We start from the raw sequence: 19,455 nt of genomic DNA, 5'->3' as shown, positions 1-19,455 counted from the left end.
GAAGAGGGATCATCCCAGGCAAGAAAGGGAAGAGGGATCATCCCAGGCAAGAAAGGGAAGAGGGATCGTCCCAGGTAAAAAGAGAAGACGGATCGTCCCAGGCAGGAAAGGAGGGATCATCCCAGGTAAGAAAGGGAAGAGGGATCATCCCAGGGTGCTGGGGCCGGCACAGCACTCCTGGATTGTCACCACCCGAGAGGCCTCTGTCCCTCCTCCCACGCAGCCCTCACGGCTCCTAAGAACACTGCGTTTGGTGCCTGTATGTGGAACGCACAGCTGGCAGCTTTGTTCCCTTTCAAGCTAAAACTTCCCTTGTTTACCAGCCCAATACATTTCTATCCATTCTAATACATTTCATACGTTCTAATACAGAACAGCAGCCTATCTCGGTGCAAGCTCAGTCATTCCAAAGGCTTCTCCTCACCTTGCCGCACAAGTAAATAATGTTGGTGTCTGGATCGTAGAACGGCAGCAGGACCCCATTGCTGGTGTCCATCTCGTGAAGGGCTATTGGCTCCTCCAGGTTTTTCTGGAAATAAAAGCATCAGTTATGTTAGAGAAGGACTGAAGGGCTCATGTCAACACGCGACCTAAATTACTGGCAATTCTTTGGAGCTGGAGGAGCGTTCAGCAGTGTCTTCATCACTGAGGGTGATGAAGTGATCTGTTACAATACCTGTCACTGTAAATGTTCACAAGCTCCTTCATTCCTCAATGACACTTTAAGCACAAAACGCATTAAAACAGCACACGGGATAATTCACAAAGCCAGGAAGAGGGCTCAAGAGGGGCACGTTAACAAGCGCCTCCTCCCTGTGTGGTGACACTGCTCTGTGCTGCTTTGCACTTGGAATGGAAGCGACGCTCACACGGCTGCTCACGAGGCTGCTCGTGCCCCGGACCGACCGAAACCACCGCCTCCACTGAGCAAACAGCAAGCGTAARCTGCACGTCAGTGCTTCCTGACACAGAAACTCTGAGCAAGATAAAGCAACAGGTGGAAAAGGGAACGTCCTCAGATATGTGACCTAGGAATGTGGCCGGAGCCTGCAGGTTTGGGCTAGCAATCCTGACCACGATGTGGCAGCAGCAAAGCAGTGACGGGCCAGGCACGTACGGGATTCCAGAGCGCGAGCTGCCGTTCGCTCATGCGGCTGAAGCCGGTCGTGAAGATGTTGCCGTCGGCGAGGAAAATGGCCCGCATGGGCCGGGCTCCCTCGTGGGTCTTCTCTTTCTCCTGGAAGGGAGGTGCAGGTTAATGGAGGGACCGCAAGGCCGGCCTGCGCCGCTCCAGCCGCGCGCGACGCTGCGGGACGCGCTGCGCCCGCGGCAGGACGCTGGCTGCACAGGGGATCGTCCACAGGGGATGCCCCGTGCTTCAGGGAAGCCCAAAATTACTGAGCACTAAGTGGTGGTCACGGACGGTTCACGTCAGCCTTGCCTGTCACATCCCTACGAGGTTAAAGCAGGTTTCTCTGCAAGCTAGGACACATATGGAGGCTGCTAAATCTCCCTTTTGCACACACAACTCTGGCAAGGCTATTGTGTGAAAGGATTAGATGAGGAATTACACTTCTGCAGGTTTAAAGCTGAGCCCTAAAAATCACAGTTCGAACGCTAATTCCAGCAAACCTGGACAAATCCTGCGACCAGTGCTATCCTTACGGTAGGCTGCAGTGAAATCCAACTGCATTTGCAATTATCATGCCAACTTACAGCAATGATTTCCTGTTTCCTGGGGTCAATAATTCGAACTTTTTTGTCTTTGGAAGATGTGCAGATGAGGCTGCCATTGCGGTTCCAGCTCACGTTGTAAATCACATCCACGTGCATGTCATCTAAGTTGATAAGGGCTTCCCCGGTGCCCACGTTCCAGATGATGATTGCGTTATCRCAACCTGGAAGAGAAGAGCAGCTCAAAATCACGACACCAGCGCAAAGGGAAACCACGCCGGGCTCCTCTGCGTGTGCTGGGACTCTGAGGACAACTCCATGGGCAAAAGGATAAAGCCAAGAACTTGCCAGGTGGACACAGAGAACCAGGCATGGACATTCCTGAGGTGCTGTGACTCCCCAAGGCCAAGAAAAAGCAAATTGCACCCAGACCTTTCCATCCCGGGGGCCAGAAACAGGCTGTCCTCCAAGGAACTGGTGTCCAGGGCATCTCCTGTTTCTGGTGGGCAGCATGTGGACTCGTTTGGCCCCGAGGCAGAGCTCTTGGCCGCGCTATCAAAGCTCCACGTGCCGCTTTAGCAGCCTCAGCAGCCCAGAGCACACGCTCCAAGGGATGCTCTGCGCTCAGCGTTGCCAGAGAGCAAACTCAAAAATTAAAAAAATAACGCAGGAGAGAAACAGAAAGAGCTGGAGGAGGTGCAGGAAAGGCTCTGCTGCTGCTCGCTGCGCATTCTGTGCAGGAGCTCTTGGCTCAAGCATCAGAGACAAGCAGGGCAAAGAGGCAACGTTCTCACGCCTCTGCAGTGCCAGCCCGYTGCCTTCTCAGGTTTGCAGCACGCGGGGAGGAGCGGCAGGACGGGGCACGGAGCTGAGAGACAGCACGGGCAAAGCGGGAGCGGGGCAGGGTGCGGGCGAGGGCGGGCGCTGAGTTCAGCGCCTCGCGGGACCGCGGCCGGGCGCGTCTCGTCACCAAGCAGAAGGAAAGAAGATGTAGAATAAAGATGAAAAGAAGATAATAGCAAGACTGAAATCAAAACAAAAAATGCCATAAAATCACCAGGTGATCACCAGGCGAAAGCACAGTGGGAAACATGGGGATTTTTCCTAAGACTCAAGAGGGTAAAACCCTTCGTGGARGCAAAAGATCATCTCCGTCACTGTCAACTCCCAAAGGGCACCAACGACACCCAAACCCAGCTTGTGGCCACCAAGCAAACACAGCCCTGGTGACAGTGAGGACTTGATGGTCAGCATCCTTTCTCCTCCCTCTTAGGAGGAATTCTGGCCAGGATGGCAGGATTAGGAGGTATCCAGACCACACAGATACCCATCATCTGCTGCTTGCACTCGCAGGCAAAATCAACYTTCTCAGTTAACTATGAAAAATCACCTTTTCCTTTTCCGTGTTTGCATACTGAGCTTCATTACATGAGCTGCTCCAAGGTCTGCAGACCACAGCGTTGCTGGCAAAACCAGATCAAAGCCCAGCAGCTCCATCAGAAGCATCTGCATCCGTAGAAATGCAGAGCTCATCTGGCAGCCCAGCTGAAATGATTTGATTTCTCTGACCATGCTCAAACCTAAAGGTCAGGTAATGAAAACCTCACCCCGTRCTAATGGATAATGGCTTCTCTATTTTATTTCCATAATAATGTGGCTGTTTTTCAGTGGCCAAAGGAATCTCATTGCACAGACTGTATGAGTCAAGCAGACAACATGGCAAATGCTGAGGATGAAAGTGTGTGAAGGGAACATCCCGGCACCGAGAGCAGGGAACAGGAAAAGCAGTTGGGGCTCTTGTAAAAGAGGATGAAAACAGGGATGAGGGGAAGACATAYGTAAACAGTTATCAGCTGATTAAACCAGCAGATCAAATAAAGTCTGGAACCATTTTAATACTGTAAATCACTTCCTGGGACAATTCCCTGGGTCTTGTCACTAAACTGGAGACAGTGAAAGGCCGAGACAAGGATGGGCTGCGAGCCACGTGTCCCGGTGTCCCGGGGCCCCGCGCGGGCCCTTTGCTCCTACCTGCGCTGAGCAGCACGTTGCGCGCGGTCGGGTGCCAAGCCACGATGCCCACCCGCTTGGAATGGCCTTCCAGGACTACCACCGGCTCCGTCAAGGACAGCGTGAGGCCGTTCTCGGGGATCTGCCACACCTGCAAGCGGGAAGCGAGAGAGCGTTAGCCAAGGAGCAGCACCCACGGGGCAGCAACGTCTCTGCTGATCCGTGTGGACATGGGCAGCAAGTCCAAGGTGTCCCAAGTCACCACCAAGTCTCCGGCCTCCCCATCTGGAAGACCCCTCCTCATTCATGCTGCCAGTGCCAGACCACAGGCTAGTTACACTCCACATCCACATTATCCCTGTGCCAGAGACCCGGTGGGGACAGATGCAGCCTAAGAAAAACCCCAAACAAACYGCCCTGCAGCAAAAACTCTGTCTGAGCAAGCTGGGGGCTCTTTAGACTACACCTGTAATCTAAAGCAGGATGCAGTTCCACCGGGGCTGCTTTTCTTCCTCTTTAGAAACGCGCTCCGTTTCCGAGTTGCATTTGGAGTCTCGGTGCAAATGCCAGTTGCAGAAACCAGCCTGGCGCTGGTGCAGGGCGAAGCAGCCCATGCGGGYGCTGCAGAACCGCCTCCAACGCGGCAAACGGGCCGTTTGCTTCTCCTCTTACACAACCCTCGTGTTGCAAGCGTCTCCGGGCGGTTAGGAAAGAACYGTGCCGGGGAGGCCGGGGCCCCCGCGGCTCCCACGTGCTCCATCGGAGCACGTTTCCCTATGGAAGGAGCYGCTTGGGCAGCGGGCGGAGGCGGACGAGACAAAAACGCCCCCGGTCATCCCTGCAATTCGCGGCTGGACAACGCTCTCCGAAGGCCGTTTGACCCAAATGCAGCGTGTGGAAAGGCTCCAGGGGAAGCCCTTGCTCGGGGCGCAGCCGGAGGTAGGTGGCAGCAGCGGAGCGCGCTGCTCGCAGAGCACGGAATGCAAACCAGTCCAAAGGGATTTCTCTGCTGTACGGGAACGGCTGCGGATAAACCTCGGAGATGCAGGATTTCCCGGGCATCCCGGCTCACTTCCAATACCCTCAGCCTAATCCCACTGCCCCGGCCACGCAGATCCAGCAGCAGGTTAAAAGGTCCCTGCTAGCAGGGCTGCAGGTGTTTAAAGTCAGCCTGCTAAAATCAGCACCTGCCTTTAATGTCTAATTGTGTGCAGGGTCTTTYGGAGGAACCATCTCGACTTTTTGTGCAATTTTAAGCACTACTGTGATGCTGCAGATCACAGAGGCTACTCAAAAGCACAAGAAAGTTGGGAAGAGAGTAAGAGAACCGAGAGATCTGTCTCACGGCAAAGTCTTTTGCTTGCCAGAGAACTGCAGGGCCAGGTCTGAAGCGGGCTGGGGAACGCAGGCACTGGGAGAGGAAAGGGGGGTACTGCACACTGAATCCCAAGGAAAAGGAGTAAAAAAAGAGGCTTCTGCTGTATCCACGGCGATGTTTTCTCTTTAAGGGGAAGAGGGGAAGCAGCCACCCCTGGCAGCAGCTGCGGAGCAATGTAATCCCCTGCAGATCACAGAAACTATTGACCTAATAACCGTGCTGGGCATTGCAAACCGCGCGGGGCAAGAGGCCAGGCGCGCTCGCCRGCCCCCTCATTCCTGCCCCGGGCGGCGGCTCCCGGCGTGGGAGGCAGCCGGATCCAAGGAGGGATCCAAGGAGCCAAGCAGGGAGGATGCCGAGCGCTGGGAAACACGCGCGCACCGAGCCGGGGTCGCCGGCACCAGCGGCGGGTCCCTTCGGGTCGCAGCTCGTTGCAAAGGCAAAGTTTAATATTTTCAACGATTTGCTGAACCAAACTCGCTGCTCTCCGGCCATTCCAGGCAAGCTCATCAGCATTCACCTGGCAGCAGGGCCAATTTCCTACGGCTGAGAAAGGCCACGCGACACCATCTACGAGCCTTTATATAATCAGGCACTTTCCAAGGGAATTAAAAAACCTGCAGCCCATTACAGTCATTCAGAAGAGCATAAGGAAGGAATATTTAGCAACTCCGTATTTGCTGGCACAGGAAAATCGTTCTTCAAAGAGAACATCAAGAAGAGGCCACAAGAGGTATCAGCCCCTGCATTTTAAGTCTTCCTAGGGCAGGTTGGAGATGGGGACCCCCCACTCTCCACCTCTCCCCATGCTCTTTTTACCCTCTGCTTCCAAATAATTTCTGCATTTCAGKTGCAACAGCTGGAGCATTAAAGGAATGGTGTGGACCCACCTGGGTCCACATGCCCTGCAAATACCTGAACCTCTAGAGCCCTCCAAGCAAAGCCCAGCAGTGTAAGATGCCTCTCTCCCAGTCCCCTATTCCTCTAAATTAATGATCTCAAACACCATCCCTGATCAACAGTTATATGGAATTTGCAGAGTATTTCCAGCTCCTACAAATCTGGGGTTTATCCGTATGAAACGCTTTGGAATTGCACCGCCAGCAATTCCCAGTCAGGCTGCAGGGAACCAACCCGCTCGCGTTGGGAAGTGCAGCAGCATTTCCTGGGCACCGCCTTTGTGGATGGTTTTAGCCGAGGGATAATCCCACAGATGCTCAAACTGTTAACAACCATGGGCAAGGAGAGACCGGACAAAAACAGGCAGATGGAAGAGCTGGAGGAGCTGGAGGGGCGCAGGGCAGGGGGTTCTGCTCTCTACCCATCTAACTGATGCTGCTGAGACCTAATGCAGTRGAGAGCAAGGTTTTAAACCCTCGAGAGCAAAAGCACAGACAGTCTTTTAAAATATATATTTTTTTCTAAGAAACTGGCACTTTTACAAAAAGCCACGTGATTTTCCCCTATCACATCCCTGTTTTTCTCCCTTCCCCTTTGTTAGCAACGCAGGGCTCAAAGCCGATGAGCWACCACATGTCCTTCAGAACACGCTGAGCGTATTCAGCAGCAAGCTGCTCAGGAAGCAGGACTCGGGGATCTTTATTAACGAAAAGCAAAGGAAACAGGATGCTGAACTACCAGTGCCAGGACAGAGAAGCAATCAACGGTGGGAAGCCTCGTTAGCTCCTCCGTTCCTCCCGGATAACCCAGGTTGTTCTGCACGTGTGCCGACCAGCCCAGTTTTAGGTGTCCCAAATGATCTGGAATGTATCATTGCCCACCAGAAACTGATACCTACCGCAAGGCTCAGCTTATTCCCTCCCCCCTTGCTTTCTCCATCACTGCTGCATGCACTGAACTGCGCTGCATCTCCGCTCTGCACCTAACACAGCGTTTTGTGKGTCCACAGGGTTTTGTGGGTTCTGTTCGTCCCCAGCACCTGGGGGACAGACAGACACCTCGGGGACAGACAGAGCGCACCCTGCACGGCTGCAGGCTGCGACTCCTGCTCTAGACACACTTGGTCTCTGCACCGGCGGCGGTTGGACAACGCGTCACCGAACGCGCTGGTTTTGCTGCATAATTCAATCCCTCCGGAGCCTTACAACATACTCCTCATTGCACTCGGATTAGGGGTTTATTTTGCCTCCAAGAAGGCAGCTCTGGGCCTGAGCTTCATGTGCTGCTGCTCATGTTTCAGGGTGCGCGCGCTCGGATCCCGGSCCTTCTGGATTCCAGCTTCTGGAGGGACATTCCAGCATCCTGCACAGCTTAGCTCTAGTCCAGTAGCGAGCGCTACAAACACAGAAGCCTGTTGTTTCATTTAATATTAAATATAGCACATTTTGTTAACATGCTTCAGCTTCCAAGACTGAGAGATCACAAGCAAGAGCTGTCCCAGGATTAGCCTCTCGGGATGAGTCCCCTCCCAAACATTTTAACGATGAACAGAAGCAAAGGAATTTATCTGACATGATCTATAATAAGATTTCAATATAACATTCAGCCTACAGCATTTCTAAATATGGCCAAAGATCACCGAAGTTATTTGGCATTATTTCATCTCACAAGGATTTTCTTTCACTTATTCTGCTGTGTTTGCATACACAGGATTCCACATCCATCACTGAGCAAGGTCAGCTATTGTTCAGTGGGCTCCGGCAGAGGTGAAACGGGACTCGGGAGCAAGGTTGGCAGGTGCAAAATTTGGATTTTTTTTTGAGTTTTGACATCTCCTCACACCCTGTGCATTAGGAAAAAAACAGCGTTGCCCTTAAATGAGGGGCTGAAGCAATTCTGACAACAGACAGAGCTGTCCTGCTCTGACGCCAGGCTCCTGTCGGTGCTCGCCACGCCAGCCCGCGCATCGCAGCCACCTCTGTTCTGCAAAGCGCTGCAAGCAACACGTCAGCACCCACCAGCAGCCCTGCAGACACCACACAGACCCCAAGGGAAGGAAAAATAGGGGGGTATTTGGAGATAAAACCAGAAATATGAAAGGCCAAGCTGGTCGCATGAAGTTCGATCTCAGTGTGAAGGGACCAGAGCTCCAGCGCTGCCTCTAACGCTCCCAGCCAGGTCACAACGCCCAGAACGTCCTCAAATCCCTGTTCCCAACACGGCCCCTTCCCCAGCGGGGTTAGGGGAGAGCGCCTGCCCTCCCAAACCCGAGTGCCCCCCAGGGTGCCGCTTTTCGGGGGGCAAASCTGGCGCCCCGGGACACACAACGGGATCTCACCATGACAGTGCAGTCCTCGGAGCCGCTGGCGATGACCTGGTCGTTGTGGGGACACCAGTCGATGTCCAGCACCGGGCCCGTGTGGCCGCAAACTGTGGGGTACGACTTGTCGATTCTGCCCGTCTGCAGGGGAAAGAGCAAAGGAGAGGGCTGTGATATAGAGAAAATAAAGCACTGCCTTCCAAAGCGGTTACAAGCACTAAACTCGCAAGGCTGCAAAAGCAGCCGCCCCAAAAAATAAAGTCCCTCTAATCCCTCCTGGATGCCACAGCATGAAACGGGATTTATAAAGCGAATGCACCCAATGCACATGTACACTGCATCCCTTTTTGTTTATCTAATTAAAAAGAGGTGCCYGGAGCACGGGTGTCACTGTGCAGAGGGGACAGCGGGACTGGGACGCTGCCCTCGTGCCCGGCGGGGCTTGAACCACCTCGCAGCACTTACCTGCTCGGCCTTGGCCGGTGGGGTAGGGCGGCCGCTGCAATTTATTACGGGAAGGGGGCAATTTGAAAAAAAAWGAACCATAAAATTCACTTCTTGGTTTTGATCATGATAAATCTTAGCAGAGATAAAAAAAAAATGTGTCTTTTAGCAGGGGGAAAAAACAGCCAGAAAGGGAAGAAGGGGAGATTATTTACAAGCCACAAGTGAGATACAGCCATGAAGTTCAAGCAAACCAAGAAATATTTATGCTAAAAGATCCGCAGCACGCAGCAAACTTGCTTTAAAATATACCTGGGCGATTCCTGTATTAAAACACGATTCTTGTATTCAACTCCCTAGCCAGGGAGCCAAGGGCCAGGCTCTGCCCAGCCGCCGAGACACCAAATTCCAAGTTTTTCAGGCAGTTCTTTGCAAAACCCCCATCTCTGCCACAAGCGAGCACCCGAGAGTTTGCAAGCTCCGTGCCAAAGGGGTGGCCTTCCCTCCTGCCCTAACCCTCACACTTTWGTTTTGTTTCCATGTAATCTTTTAATTAGTTAAGGATTTAAAATAAATCGCAAGTGCTGATACACAGCTTAAAAGTAACTGGGTCTGACTACCAGAAGTTAAATCCTTCTTATAATCCATCACTCTGCTGCCTGAGCAGCACATCACAGTAACAGCTTCTGATATGCCGAGGGCTGGGGGCTCTTTTTGCCCCTCCAAAATCCCTGCAAATCCCTRAGCTGAGTTGGGTTTAGTGCCCCAAGATATTGGGGTCCTTTTCACGCCCACCGGAGGCTTCGTGCTCTGCACCAGGCKCTTGCACCAAGCGGAGCTCCCTGCAACGTGTCCTGCCCGGCTGCAGCTTCCAGGGACGCTGCACTCCCCAAAAGTGCCTGTTCCGCCCCAGAATCCTCCCCAAAGCTGCGCGCAGCTACGTGCACAGCATCACCCAAAGCAAACCAGGCACTCTTGGTATGAGAGAACGGCTCCTCCAATGCAGCTAACATCCCTACCAATTCCTTGGGAAAAGAAAGGAGGAATGCACTCCAAAAAATAAATTTTGGTCCCAGCTGATTCGTAATTTGTTCAAGCTTTTGGGGGCAGAACCTGCAAAATTGCAGAACCAGAGAAGGGAGCAGCTGTGCAGAGATGGTGCAAAGATGCTAGGGATGGGGATTCGCTCCTCTGTCCCTAAAACATGAGTGGAAAGCACCCGATTCCCTCCCTAGCCACAGGGACATCCAGCCTTTCACGGAGCAGGAATATTCACCAGCACCTTAAACCTTGAGCGCTCCGAGAGGAGAACGAACAGGGTAAATTTGGAGACATCCCCCAAAAGACTCCATCATACTCCAACTATTTCTGCTAAACTCATTTTCCTCCTGGATCTAACCAGGATTTCAGCTTAGCCAGAAATTGTAGGTGCCTAAACTAGGATTTGACCTCCTCTTTTCCACGTCTGCTTATAACCAGAGTTATCAAGGGCTGTTTCTACTTTCCCCCTTTTCCACTAGGCTTTAAAAGTGCAGTTTTAACCTTGATTCCCACCTGGGACAGGGCAGCACTGGTCTGAACGGGGCACAATTGGGTTGCTTGGCTTCCTGGAGAAACGGGGGGAATTTAGGGCCCATTTCACCTCAAAACACCTGGTGTCTGATGAGCCACTGCTGCCAAATTTGACAGGGGCAAAYGTCTCAAAGAGGGGTTTTTTAAATCACCTCTTTGAGATGACTGAAGGTAAAATAACTCCAAATTGATGTGCCCCACGGAAGAAGCAGTTATGAAGAGTTATAATTCAAGCTGAATGACAAAGGGAGGGAAGATGCAGATGGAGCTGGGGAACATTCACTCCATGCTCACACRGGCTGGTAAATAAATGGAATAAATCTGCAAGAAAAGGGGCTTTATCAGTGTGGCTGCTAACCRAATGACTTAAGAGTTTTGAAGCTACCAGTGTCTCTGCAACAACTGAATAAAAAAATATGGAAAYATCTCTGTAATTCTCTAATTCTTCAGTCTAGCACACAAAGCTACCCAGAACGGTGTTGCAATGAGACAAGCAGTGAGGAAAGCCCCGTCCTTCCTTCCGCCGAGCACAGTGGCACTGTCACCAAAGGGGACCTGCAGCAGCGGCCGAGGCTCAAGCAGCACAACCCCAATAAGCACCAGGTCCTTTAAATCGAGCTTCTCCATCCACATGCACCCAGAGCTCCTGGAAAACCCAATGAAGCAGCAGCTCCTGCCTGTATGCGCCACACACCATKCAGGAAAGCACCCCCTTTCCAGCCTTTCCTGCAGGAATGAGGTTCCAAAGAGCCGATTGAGACTGTGCCCCGCTGCTTGCAGAACCACATCTGGCTGCACAGAGCGCGTCCTCAGTGCACGTTCCCACCCACAAACAAGGGAATTGTCACTCGGGGCTCCCTCCCTCGGCACCTGGTGGGTCCAAATGATGCTCCCTAGTTTGGTTCTCTGGTTTCTGCACCTGCACTGACATAAATTAGAGGTTTTTAACCTGCGTTTCTCTCTGATGGAGGATGAGGCTTTCCTGGGAGCAGGTCACCTGCTGGAACCGCGATTTTTAAGGAGGCGGCGGCTCCCCCCGGCCAGCGGAAGGGCCCATTCCTGGCAAAACCCCCGCGCACGTGCAGGCGACAAACAGGAACCGGGGACAAAGCGCGTCCCGTGCCCGCGCCAGCCGCGGGGGCCCGGGGCTCCCGCCACGGCCGCTCCCGCCACCGCGCCGCGCGCGCGCGCCCCGCGCCCGCCAATCAGCGCGCCGGGCGGCGCCGCGCGCTGCATGCCCATATAAGGTAAAAAGCCGCGGCCGCCGCAGTGCCGCTGCGGCGGGCGGGCGCGCGCGCGGGAAAAAAAAGGGGGGGGGGGCGGGAGCGCGCGTGGGAAGCACCTGCAGGGGCGCGGCGCGAGCCCCCCACACACGTGCACAAAGATGCACGTATAGGTAACATCTGTATGTATATATTGCACACATGCACTCTTTTAGAAGTGTAAATACGCATATATACACATATGCGCAAAACAAACATTGTATACATATATAAATCTAATGAAGGATAAATATAAATGCATATGATAAGCATATATATATATATATTTACACACACTGTGCGTGCGTGCATGTCTTATCGGTGTCCTCCGGAAAAGGAAGACCTCGTTTTTCTCCACAGCTGTACTGGGAGGGGTGCAGGGAGACCCCAACCCTTCTGCTTCCGCACCCGGCACCCCGGGTTGTTGCATTAAGGCTTTTCCCCGGCTGCCTCCAGTGCCCCGTTCCTGGGGACTCTACAGGGAACCGCTCCAGGGGACCCGAAAGCCACCCCCACGATAGCAAAAAATGTATTAAAGCTTGGAAAGGAGAAAGGCATTAAAAAAGAAAATCAAACAACTCTCATTTCGTGACCACAGGGGCTCAGCTGCCCCTCAACGAGGCCAAGCCACATGAGAGGTGCTTCCCCGTGACCCGCTGCCACCTCAGAGTCCCCAGGCCACCAAGGGGCACTTCACTGCAGCCGCCTTCGTGCTCCCAATTGCAACCAGGGGGTTTTTATGGCCCCGTGACGAAATCCCACCATAAACAGGGCTTAAAATCAACCTCCTCCCGAACGCAACAGCAAGGATCTTGGTTGCGCCTCTRATGCGGAAGTCAAACTGCTGGTGGGTGCAGGGAACTGAAGAAACCGTTTCATCAACCCAGGATATAAAAATAGGGAATACAGGAACTGGTTAGAGCAAAGGCAGCCACGTGCTGCAGAGCAAAAGAGAGGGTGAGGGGCTCGGCCCCAGCCCTGGTGCAACCTGCCGTCAGACCTGGCTGCGCATTAATATCAATCAAACAGCTCCATGCAGGAGCAGAATGGGATGACAGAAAGGAAGGGGAAATCGTGGAAAACAARCACCAGAGGACACGGAGTGCAGATCCCACACACACGTGGGATGAGTGGGATTTCCTGCCTTGTCACCGCGCTGCAACGTGGGCATCCCGGGCACGGGGCAAYGCGCTGCCGAGCTTGCTCATGCCACGGAAGGGAAGGGCAGCTGCTTATATTGAAGGATAATCTTGGGACAAAAGAAAAAATGGGGAGGAAAAGCCACATTTACRTCAGATTGAAGACAAAGATTCTGGCCGTGAGAGGAGCGAGGTTCTGGCACAGCCTTCCCCTGGAAGTGGTGGGTAAGGACAAAAAAAAAAAAAAGCTAGTTTTAAAATAGGGCAGTGTAAGAAAGGACTTGCTGTTGTGGTGGCTGCTAGACCCAGAAGGTCCTTCCTGTGCTCGGCTCCTGTGCCCCTGCCCGGCCACGCTCCGTTTGGGTCGCTATTTCAGTGTATAAATAGGGCAGATCTACAAATGGGGCTGGMGGAAAAGGACAGGGCTCATAACTAAACACTCTAAACATCTTCAGTTAAGTGAGAAGCTTGAGGGTTCAAGGATATAAAGGTAATGCTGCAGAGAAACACTATTTGCTATTAAAAAAAGAAAGAAAATGTGGATATTTGCAAAGGTAAGAGCTCTCCCAGATGCTTCTTAGGCCACTTCTTTCCCTTGACCTGTTTGTCTTCTAAGTTGCATTAGAAGTTGTTTGTGCATCTAGTGCCCAAAGTTGCATTAACGGAAGTGAAAAAGAAGTTACAGACAGGAAGCGTGTGCATCTGAGCTTGCTGCTTCTGCTTTTTAGCAGCCAGCACACGGAGGCCTCAGGTTGACCAGGCTCCTCCAGAGACCTGTAAATTGGCATTTGGAGACCTGCCAACTGACTGCACTAACAGTCAAGACATCAGGAAGGGAGATGACAGCGTTTCGCTCCAAAAAGGCTGAAAAAGGGCTCGTTTGGGATATTTCAAAGGGCTGTATGGAGGCTGCAGGAGTTTATTTCATGGGCGGCGCTGCTCCTGCTCATTCATACGTTTTGCAGGACTGCAGGAAGCCGCTCCGCGTCGCAGCGCTGCCAACGACGGCAACCCGAGCTCCCCGTGTGCTCCGTGCACATCCCTGTGGATCCACAAACGAGTCCACAAACGAGCCCTGGGATCCTGGAGCACAGACGGGTGTGATGCTACTTAGGGCTGTTTTGCTGGAATTATTTTTCATTATACCAGCCTATAGCAAAAGGAAGCAAATTAAAGGGTAGCAGCAGCCCGGCCCGGTTCTGATCTAGCACCAATTAGCTGTTTAACCACTAATGCGGTGTCGCAAGCAGTAACGAGGCTCAGGTGCATCCTGCATTTAAGTGATACTTGCAGAGCTCAGGAAGCTAAACCCCTGACACTGAAGAACCCAAACATGCTCTCACGGGTAGAACGGCTTCAATGGAGCATCTCTCCACTAAGAAATCTCTGCCGTGTAGGATTGGTTTAGGTTTCTCAAGCAAATAACTTTTATTTACCGTGTTTAATTTAGGGGAAGCATCAGATTGATTATGGAGACGTTTCATGGATGTGCACGGGGTCATGAAGCAGCCGGCAGAGACACTTTGGGATATCGAGGAACAAGCGACAYGACCCAAAGCGGAGAGCCCAGGAGGGAGCAGCTTCCCGAAGCACCTACCTTGTGCAAGGGCAGCACCATGAAGGCCCCGCCGCCGCTGGCCTCTACAATTATTGCCACGAATCTGGGGTTGACGGCGCAGAAGGAGCTGTCCCAGGTGACGCGGGACACGCGGATGTCATCGTAGCACTGGTCGTTCTTCACGGCCTGGCCGAACACGTGCCGGAATTTGCTCTGCCGAACCACTCGCCTCATGGTGTCTGCGGAGAGAAGGGGTTAGGGAGAGCGCGGCGCGGGCGGCCGAAGCGCGCGCCGGAGCGGCCCCGCTCACCYGCGCGCTCCATCGCGCAGCCGCCCTGCTCCCTGCAGCCCGCTTTGCACTTGCAAAGTTCTCAACCCGATTTGCATCTCTATCCCACCCCACTTTCTTTTTTTTTTTGCTTTTTTTCCCCCCCAAGCTTTTGTTCTTGCAAGCTGCGCAACAGAGCTTCATTCTAGGAGGGCTTTACAGAACCAGCTAAGTGCCACTTTCTCCCTTGTAAATATATTTTCTTGCTACAGGAAAGGAAATTCCTCATGCTACAAGACGTTTTTAGACAAGTCTCTACATATTTGCAAGGATAAGGCTGCTCTTGGATGGAACTTGTTTATTTTCAAGTCAGACAGGGTCCAGAAGATGTAAATAAAGTTGCAAGCTCTGCAAAGGCAGCGCTCCTGTGAAGCGGCTCCACGTGGGAGCTGCCTCCCAGGTCCTTCTTCTAATTCCAAGAATCTCACCAAAAAATAGYAAAATTAGCTTCCTGGGCAGAAAGCAGTAATGGAAACAAACTAATGCCTCAAATTAACTCGACGCATCGGTAATGCTTCTCCCCCGGAGAACGTGGATATCAAGGAAACTTGGGTCAGGATAGAGGGGAACGGGTTGGAATGGAAAATCCCAGCGCGGGGAATCCCGGCAGGCGACGTGCGTGGCATGAACCAAGCGGGAGCCTCGGGATGCGGCTCATCCATCGCTAAGCGCGGAGCCTTCTCCGTCTTGCAGCCTGCGACGTGGGAAGCAGCAGCGACAAAACGCTGCGCGGGGAGAGCAAAGCGCTGACAAAGAGGCCGTCACCGCGCGCCTTTGAAGAGGAGGAAGACGCTGCCAGGCAGTTAGGGGAGCAGACAGCGCCAGGGCGCGCGCCGCGTAAATGCACGTGGTGAATGCAGTGGTTGGGGGGTCCCTGCTGCGCGGGGACATCTGTCCCTCCCGGGCGGCTCCGGCCACCTTCTCCCGTGCCCGGGTGACCCGAGCTCCGTGTCCTGCTCCTGCCAAGGGCTCCGGGTCTCATTGCTGTCACCCAGGAGGGACCGGAGGTTTTGCAGGGTTTTTGTGCACGAGAGCAAATGTTTTGTGCACAGCACAGAGCAAGTGTTAACTGCACAGTGTTGTGAACTGGGGTACTGGAGACCGTGCACATGACGAAAGCTTCCTGTGCTGCTAATGGTTACCATCGTGATTAGCAACCACCCTCCACATTTAAAAGCCAAATACTTCACCTATGGCAAAAATAAAGAGCCTCCTCCCGACGGGAGCCACCCAAGACACCAAATGCAGGAGGAAGCGGCAAGCAAAAAAAGGCGAAAACCAACCAAGCTCAACCAAAACCACGGTGCTTTAAAGGAAACAAGGTCCCACACCCAGCCGCTCGTTTCTGTAGGGCCAGGCCGCTTCCACGGCCACGCGGCTCCGCGCRGACGGTGCCGCTCCGGAGTGGTCCCGGCGCGGAGCAGGGTCCGGGGCCGCCGCGCAGGCGCCCGCGGGGCTGCCGGCCAGTGCCTGGGTCGCGTTCCTGCAAGGGGAAGGTTTCTGCTTCGGGCACAGGGTGGTTTCCATAGGATCTCAACACTCAGCAACGCTGCCAGCCCGCTGTGTGCCCAGGCTGAAATGGGATGGTTTGGAGGAAGGTGAAAGGAGGGCTCAAACCCGCCTTGCTGAGCCAACAAGCACTGAATCGCCCCGTGTCCATGCCACGGATGCAGCGGGTTGGGATCTGTCTGCATTAGTGCTTGGAAGGTGGATGCRATAAGTTAGAAACACAGAGGATTATTTGTACAGTTTGGTTGATTTTTCCTTCCTTCGCTTGATGGGCACCGGGACACCGAGCACACGCATGGGCAAAGAGCACAAGCTCCTGCAAAAACAGCCAGCCCAAGCCTTATCAGGAGAGGCAGCCCGCAAGCGCGAGCCCTGCCACCCTGTGCATCCCCACGGCACAAACACCCCGGCTCCGCTGCACTGCTGCCACGTTTTGTCCCCCATTTTACCCCTGTTTGGAACGGGCACCCAACTCGGCTCTGATGAGGGCCTCCTAAAATGCAGAGGGTCCCAGGGGCTCCCTRAAACACCCGGTTTGCTCAGAAGCAATTTCTGGAGGGCACCTTTGCCGCCCTCCTCGCCACGCGCGTGCTCGGCACGACCCACACATGGCGAGCAGCCTCCACATCCTCCTTTCCATGGCAAACGGAGGGATTCTTGCCTTTGGATCACAGCCGCGCAAGCTGGCTGCTCTCCAAAGGGAAGGGAAAAAAGGCTCCCATGCCGGCTGCAGTTGGAGAGAGCAGGGACGAGGCGTCTCTCGGCGCGCACAACGCAGGTGGAAAACAACACAGGGTCCTGAGCGCCAAAAATACCGAGTTTTCTCCTCCCTACCCCCAGCTCCTGTTAGAAGGGGAAGAACATTCAGTATCTGGACTTGCTTCTCCGTTGGTGCCAAGGATCCCTCCTCCACAAGGTGCAGGCGGAGGTTCGGCGCCCGCGGATGGGACGTGCTGCAGATGGAGACGCGGCAGGGACACAGTCCCGCTCCGCACACCCGCTTCGTTTCCCACTCGCGGGGCTCTAAAACGAGCCTCCAGCATCTGATTCACCAGCTGAAAAGCCCGATTCAGCCGCTACCCTGTGTGCAAAACCCGGCAAGAGCCGGCTAAGCCGGGGCCAAGGCTGCGGGAAGCGCCGATCCCGGCTGCGGGAAGCGCCGATCCCGGCGCACGCGCTTGGCACGGGGCGGCGGAGCATCCCCGGGTGCTCTGTGCTCACTGGCTTCACCCACCGCATGACTTAGGGGCATGGAGAGAGGTCTTAGAGCAGCACTTTTCAGAAGGGAAGTCGCATTCGCTCGTTGCYCCCGCTGCTAAATCTTGACTGAAGCGGCTGGAACCATCAGCAGATAGTTGCTAAACAGGAAACATCTTTCTCAGCACAGAACAAGTTGAGAGGATGTAAAACCTCACCGCAGAGCGCTGGAAGGGGGGTGCGTTTTGCTGGTTCTCAGCAAAACCGAGCGCGCCCTGCAAAGAGCTGCCCTGCAAGCGCTGACGCCCGCGAGCGCGCTGCACCTCCAAACACGGCCAGGGCGCCTTCCTTTTGCACCAAAGAGCCCTTTTTTCTCCAAAAAAGTCAAGTGACTTTGGGCTGAATTTCGCCTCCCGTTGCACGGCCCGGGCTCTGGCCGCTGCGCCGCTCTTTAAAGGCATCTTGGAGAGCGCCCCGAGAGCGGCGCGCACAGAGCCGCCCTTCATGGCTCGGCKCTCTGATCGCCCGCCACGACGTGTCACAAGCGCGGCCACGAGCTCGCCCGTTTTCCTGTTTATAAAGGGTTTATCTGTGCGGAGCACCCAGCAGACGCAGCGCTGCGGCTTCGCAGGGTTTGCAGGCTGCTTATGCAAGAGGAAACGCATCCTGCGAGGGAACACTTGCAGGAAAACCCCCCGGGAATGGCCGGATCCTGCTGCGCCCGCGGGAGCGAGCCGCTCCGCGGAGCGGCACCGGGAGGAAAAGGCTGCTTTAAGTCACAATTAGCCAGGGGCTACGTTAAAATAAAGGGGAGGGGGAAGAGAAGATATCAATCAGCTAGATAGGGAACTGTACTTCCTTATGAAACGGTGCTAATCGGCACTGGAAAGGGCCAGGGCTTGCCCTTAAATGGAGAGCTCCAGCAAGATGGGAAGAGCTGCATCTGTTTATGGTAAGGCCCTCAGCCTCCATCTAAATGAGACTTATTGAGGAGGCACCGTGCGCTGTGACGGCGGCTTTGAACTGCGCCGTTTACGGGCGGAGAGAACTAGCAGCAAATGAGAAGCAGATAAGGGAAGAAAAATAATAAAAGAAGGCAAGACGCACGATAGGTAATGGCAGCAGCACCAAAGATGTGTGATACCGGGGACACTGGCTTGTGAGCAATGAGACTAGGGGAGAGGACAGTCTCAGTGGGGCAGGAGCTGCTCCGGAATATGGGATTTTCCATGTCTTTGCTGGCACAGGGAAGCCCTGCTGCCATTCCAAGGTCTTTCCAAGCACCTGCCTTGTGATTCTGGAGTCTAATCCATGCGAGGGGGGAGTTCTCAGAGCTTACCCTGAAAGACCACAGTCAGTCTGCATCACCCTACAGCAATAATGATTCCACAGGTATTCCCAYGTGGGCTCCCAGCCCGAGGCTCCTCACGGCGCGCTGATGATGACGATGATGCCCTTCCTCCGAGCGCGGCGCTCAGCCACATCTGCGCAGCAGTTGCACCTTATGGGGATAAGCACCAGCAAGAAAGCCCGCGGGAATCCAGCCATCCGCCCTCCCAAACGCTTTGAACATCATCTGGTAAATGAGGTGCAGGGCCACACGTGGCGGGGAGGCCGAGGCAGCCTTGGGGGGTCCCCATCTCCGGCACCCCCGGCTTGCAGAGGCAGCGAGCGCCCAGGCGGTGCCGGGAGCCCGCGATCGTGGCCCTGGGAGCCGCATCCCGGCGCGCACGCCCAGGGCAGCAAAGCAGCGTTACCCAGGTATCTCCCCATCACTYCACTTCAGCACTTCCCAACTGCTTCATTTTAGCATTTCCCAACTGGGGCGCGCTCGGTTTCCCAACCCGGGGCCGCTCCGCGCGGGGTGCCCAGCGCCCCAGCCCAGCGCCCCGCGGCCTCGCCGCCCCGCACACGCCACGTCCCCACGCGCCTCAGGAGCATCACTCATCCCGATGTCCCGGGGCACAAGTTTTCCAAGAAAAAACAAGGAAAGAGAGAGGACACCCATGAGGGAGCAGGGTACTGAGCTGTGCGCGTGGCGAGGATGAAGGAGAGAATCAGGCCTTCGAAATGGAGCACCCGTGGGGCCGTAAACACAAAGTAGGGGGGGAGAAAACGGGGAGAAAACGGGGAGAAAACGGGGAGAAAACGGGGAGAAAACGGG

General features: G+C 54.4%; 1 protein-coding gene across 2 annotated transcripts in view; it reads right to left on the bottom strand.

The window, feature by feature from the left end:
* CORO1C (coronin 1C) overlaps positions 1 to 19,455 on the bottom strand; it is a 25,149-nt gene that overhangs the window by 4,319 nt on the left and 1,375 nt on the right. Inside the window, exons 2-7 of one of the 2 annotated variants that reach the window (XM_026036713.1) lie at positions 14,297 to 14,496; positions 8,301 to 8,423; positions 3,706 to 3,835; positions 1,717 to 1,898; positions 1,118 to 1,237; positions 425 to 529 (exon numbers count right to left, since the gene is read on the bottom strand). In XM_026036713.1, coding sequence (XP_025892498.1) covers positions 425 to 529; positions 1,118 to 1,237; positions 1,717 to 1,898; positions 3,706 to 3,835; positions 8,301 to 8,423; positions 14,297 to 14,491 — 855 coding nt within the window. In that variant the 5' untranslated portion in view covers positions 14,492 to 14,496. Of the gene's footprint in view, positions 1 to 424; positions 530 to 1,117; positions 1,238 to 1,716; positions 1,899 to 3,705; positions 3,836 to 8,300; positions 8,424 to 10,280; positions 10,314 to 14,296; positions 14,497 to 19,455 lie in introns of those variants that run through there. The other variant, XM_026036715.1, reaches the window with a different exon arrangement.

The sequence above is a fragment of the Nothoprocta perdicaria genome, unplaced genomic scaffold, assembly GCF_003342845.1.
Source record: "Nothoprocta perdicaria isolate Ctin4 unplaced genomic scaffold, notPer1 scaffold_185, whole genome shotgun sequence".
Lineage (NCBI taxonomy): Eukaryota > Metazoa > Chordata > Aves > Tinamiformes > Tinamidae > Nothoprocta > Nothoprocta perdicaria.
The sequence above is the reverse complement of the archived record's forward strand: the minus strand, read 5'-3'. Positions and strand labels throughout refer to the sequence as shown.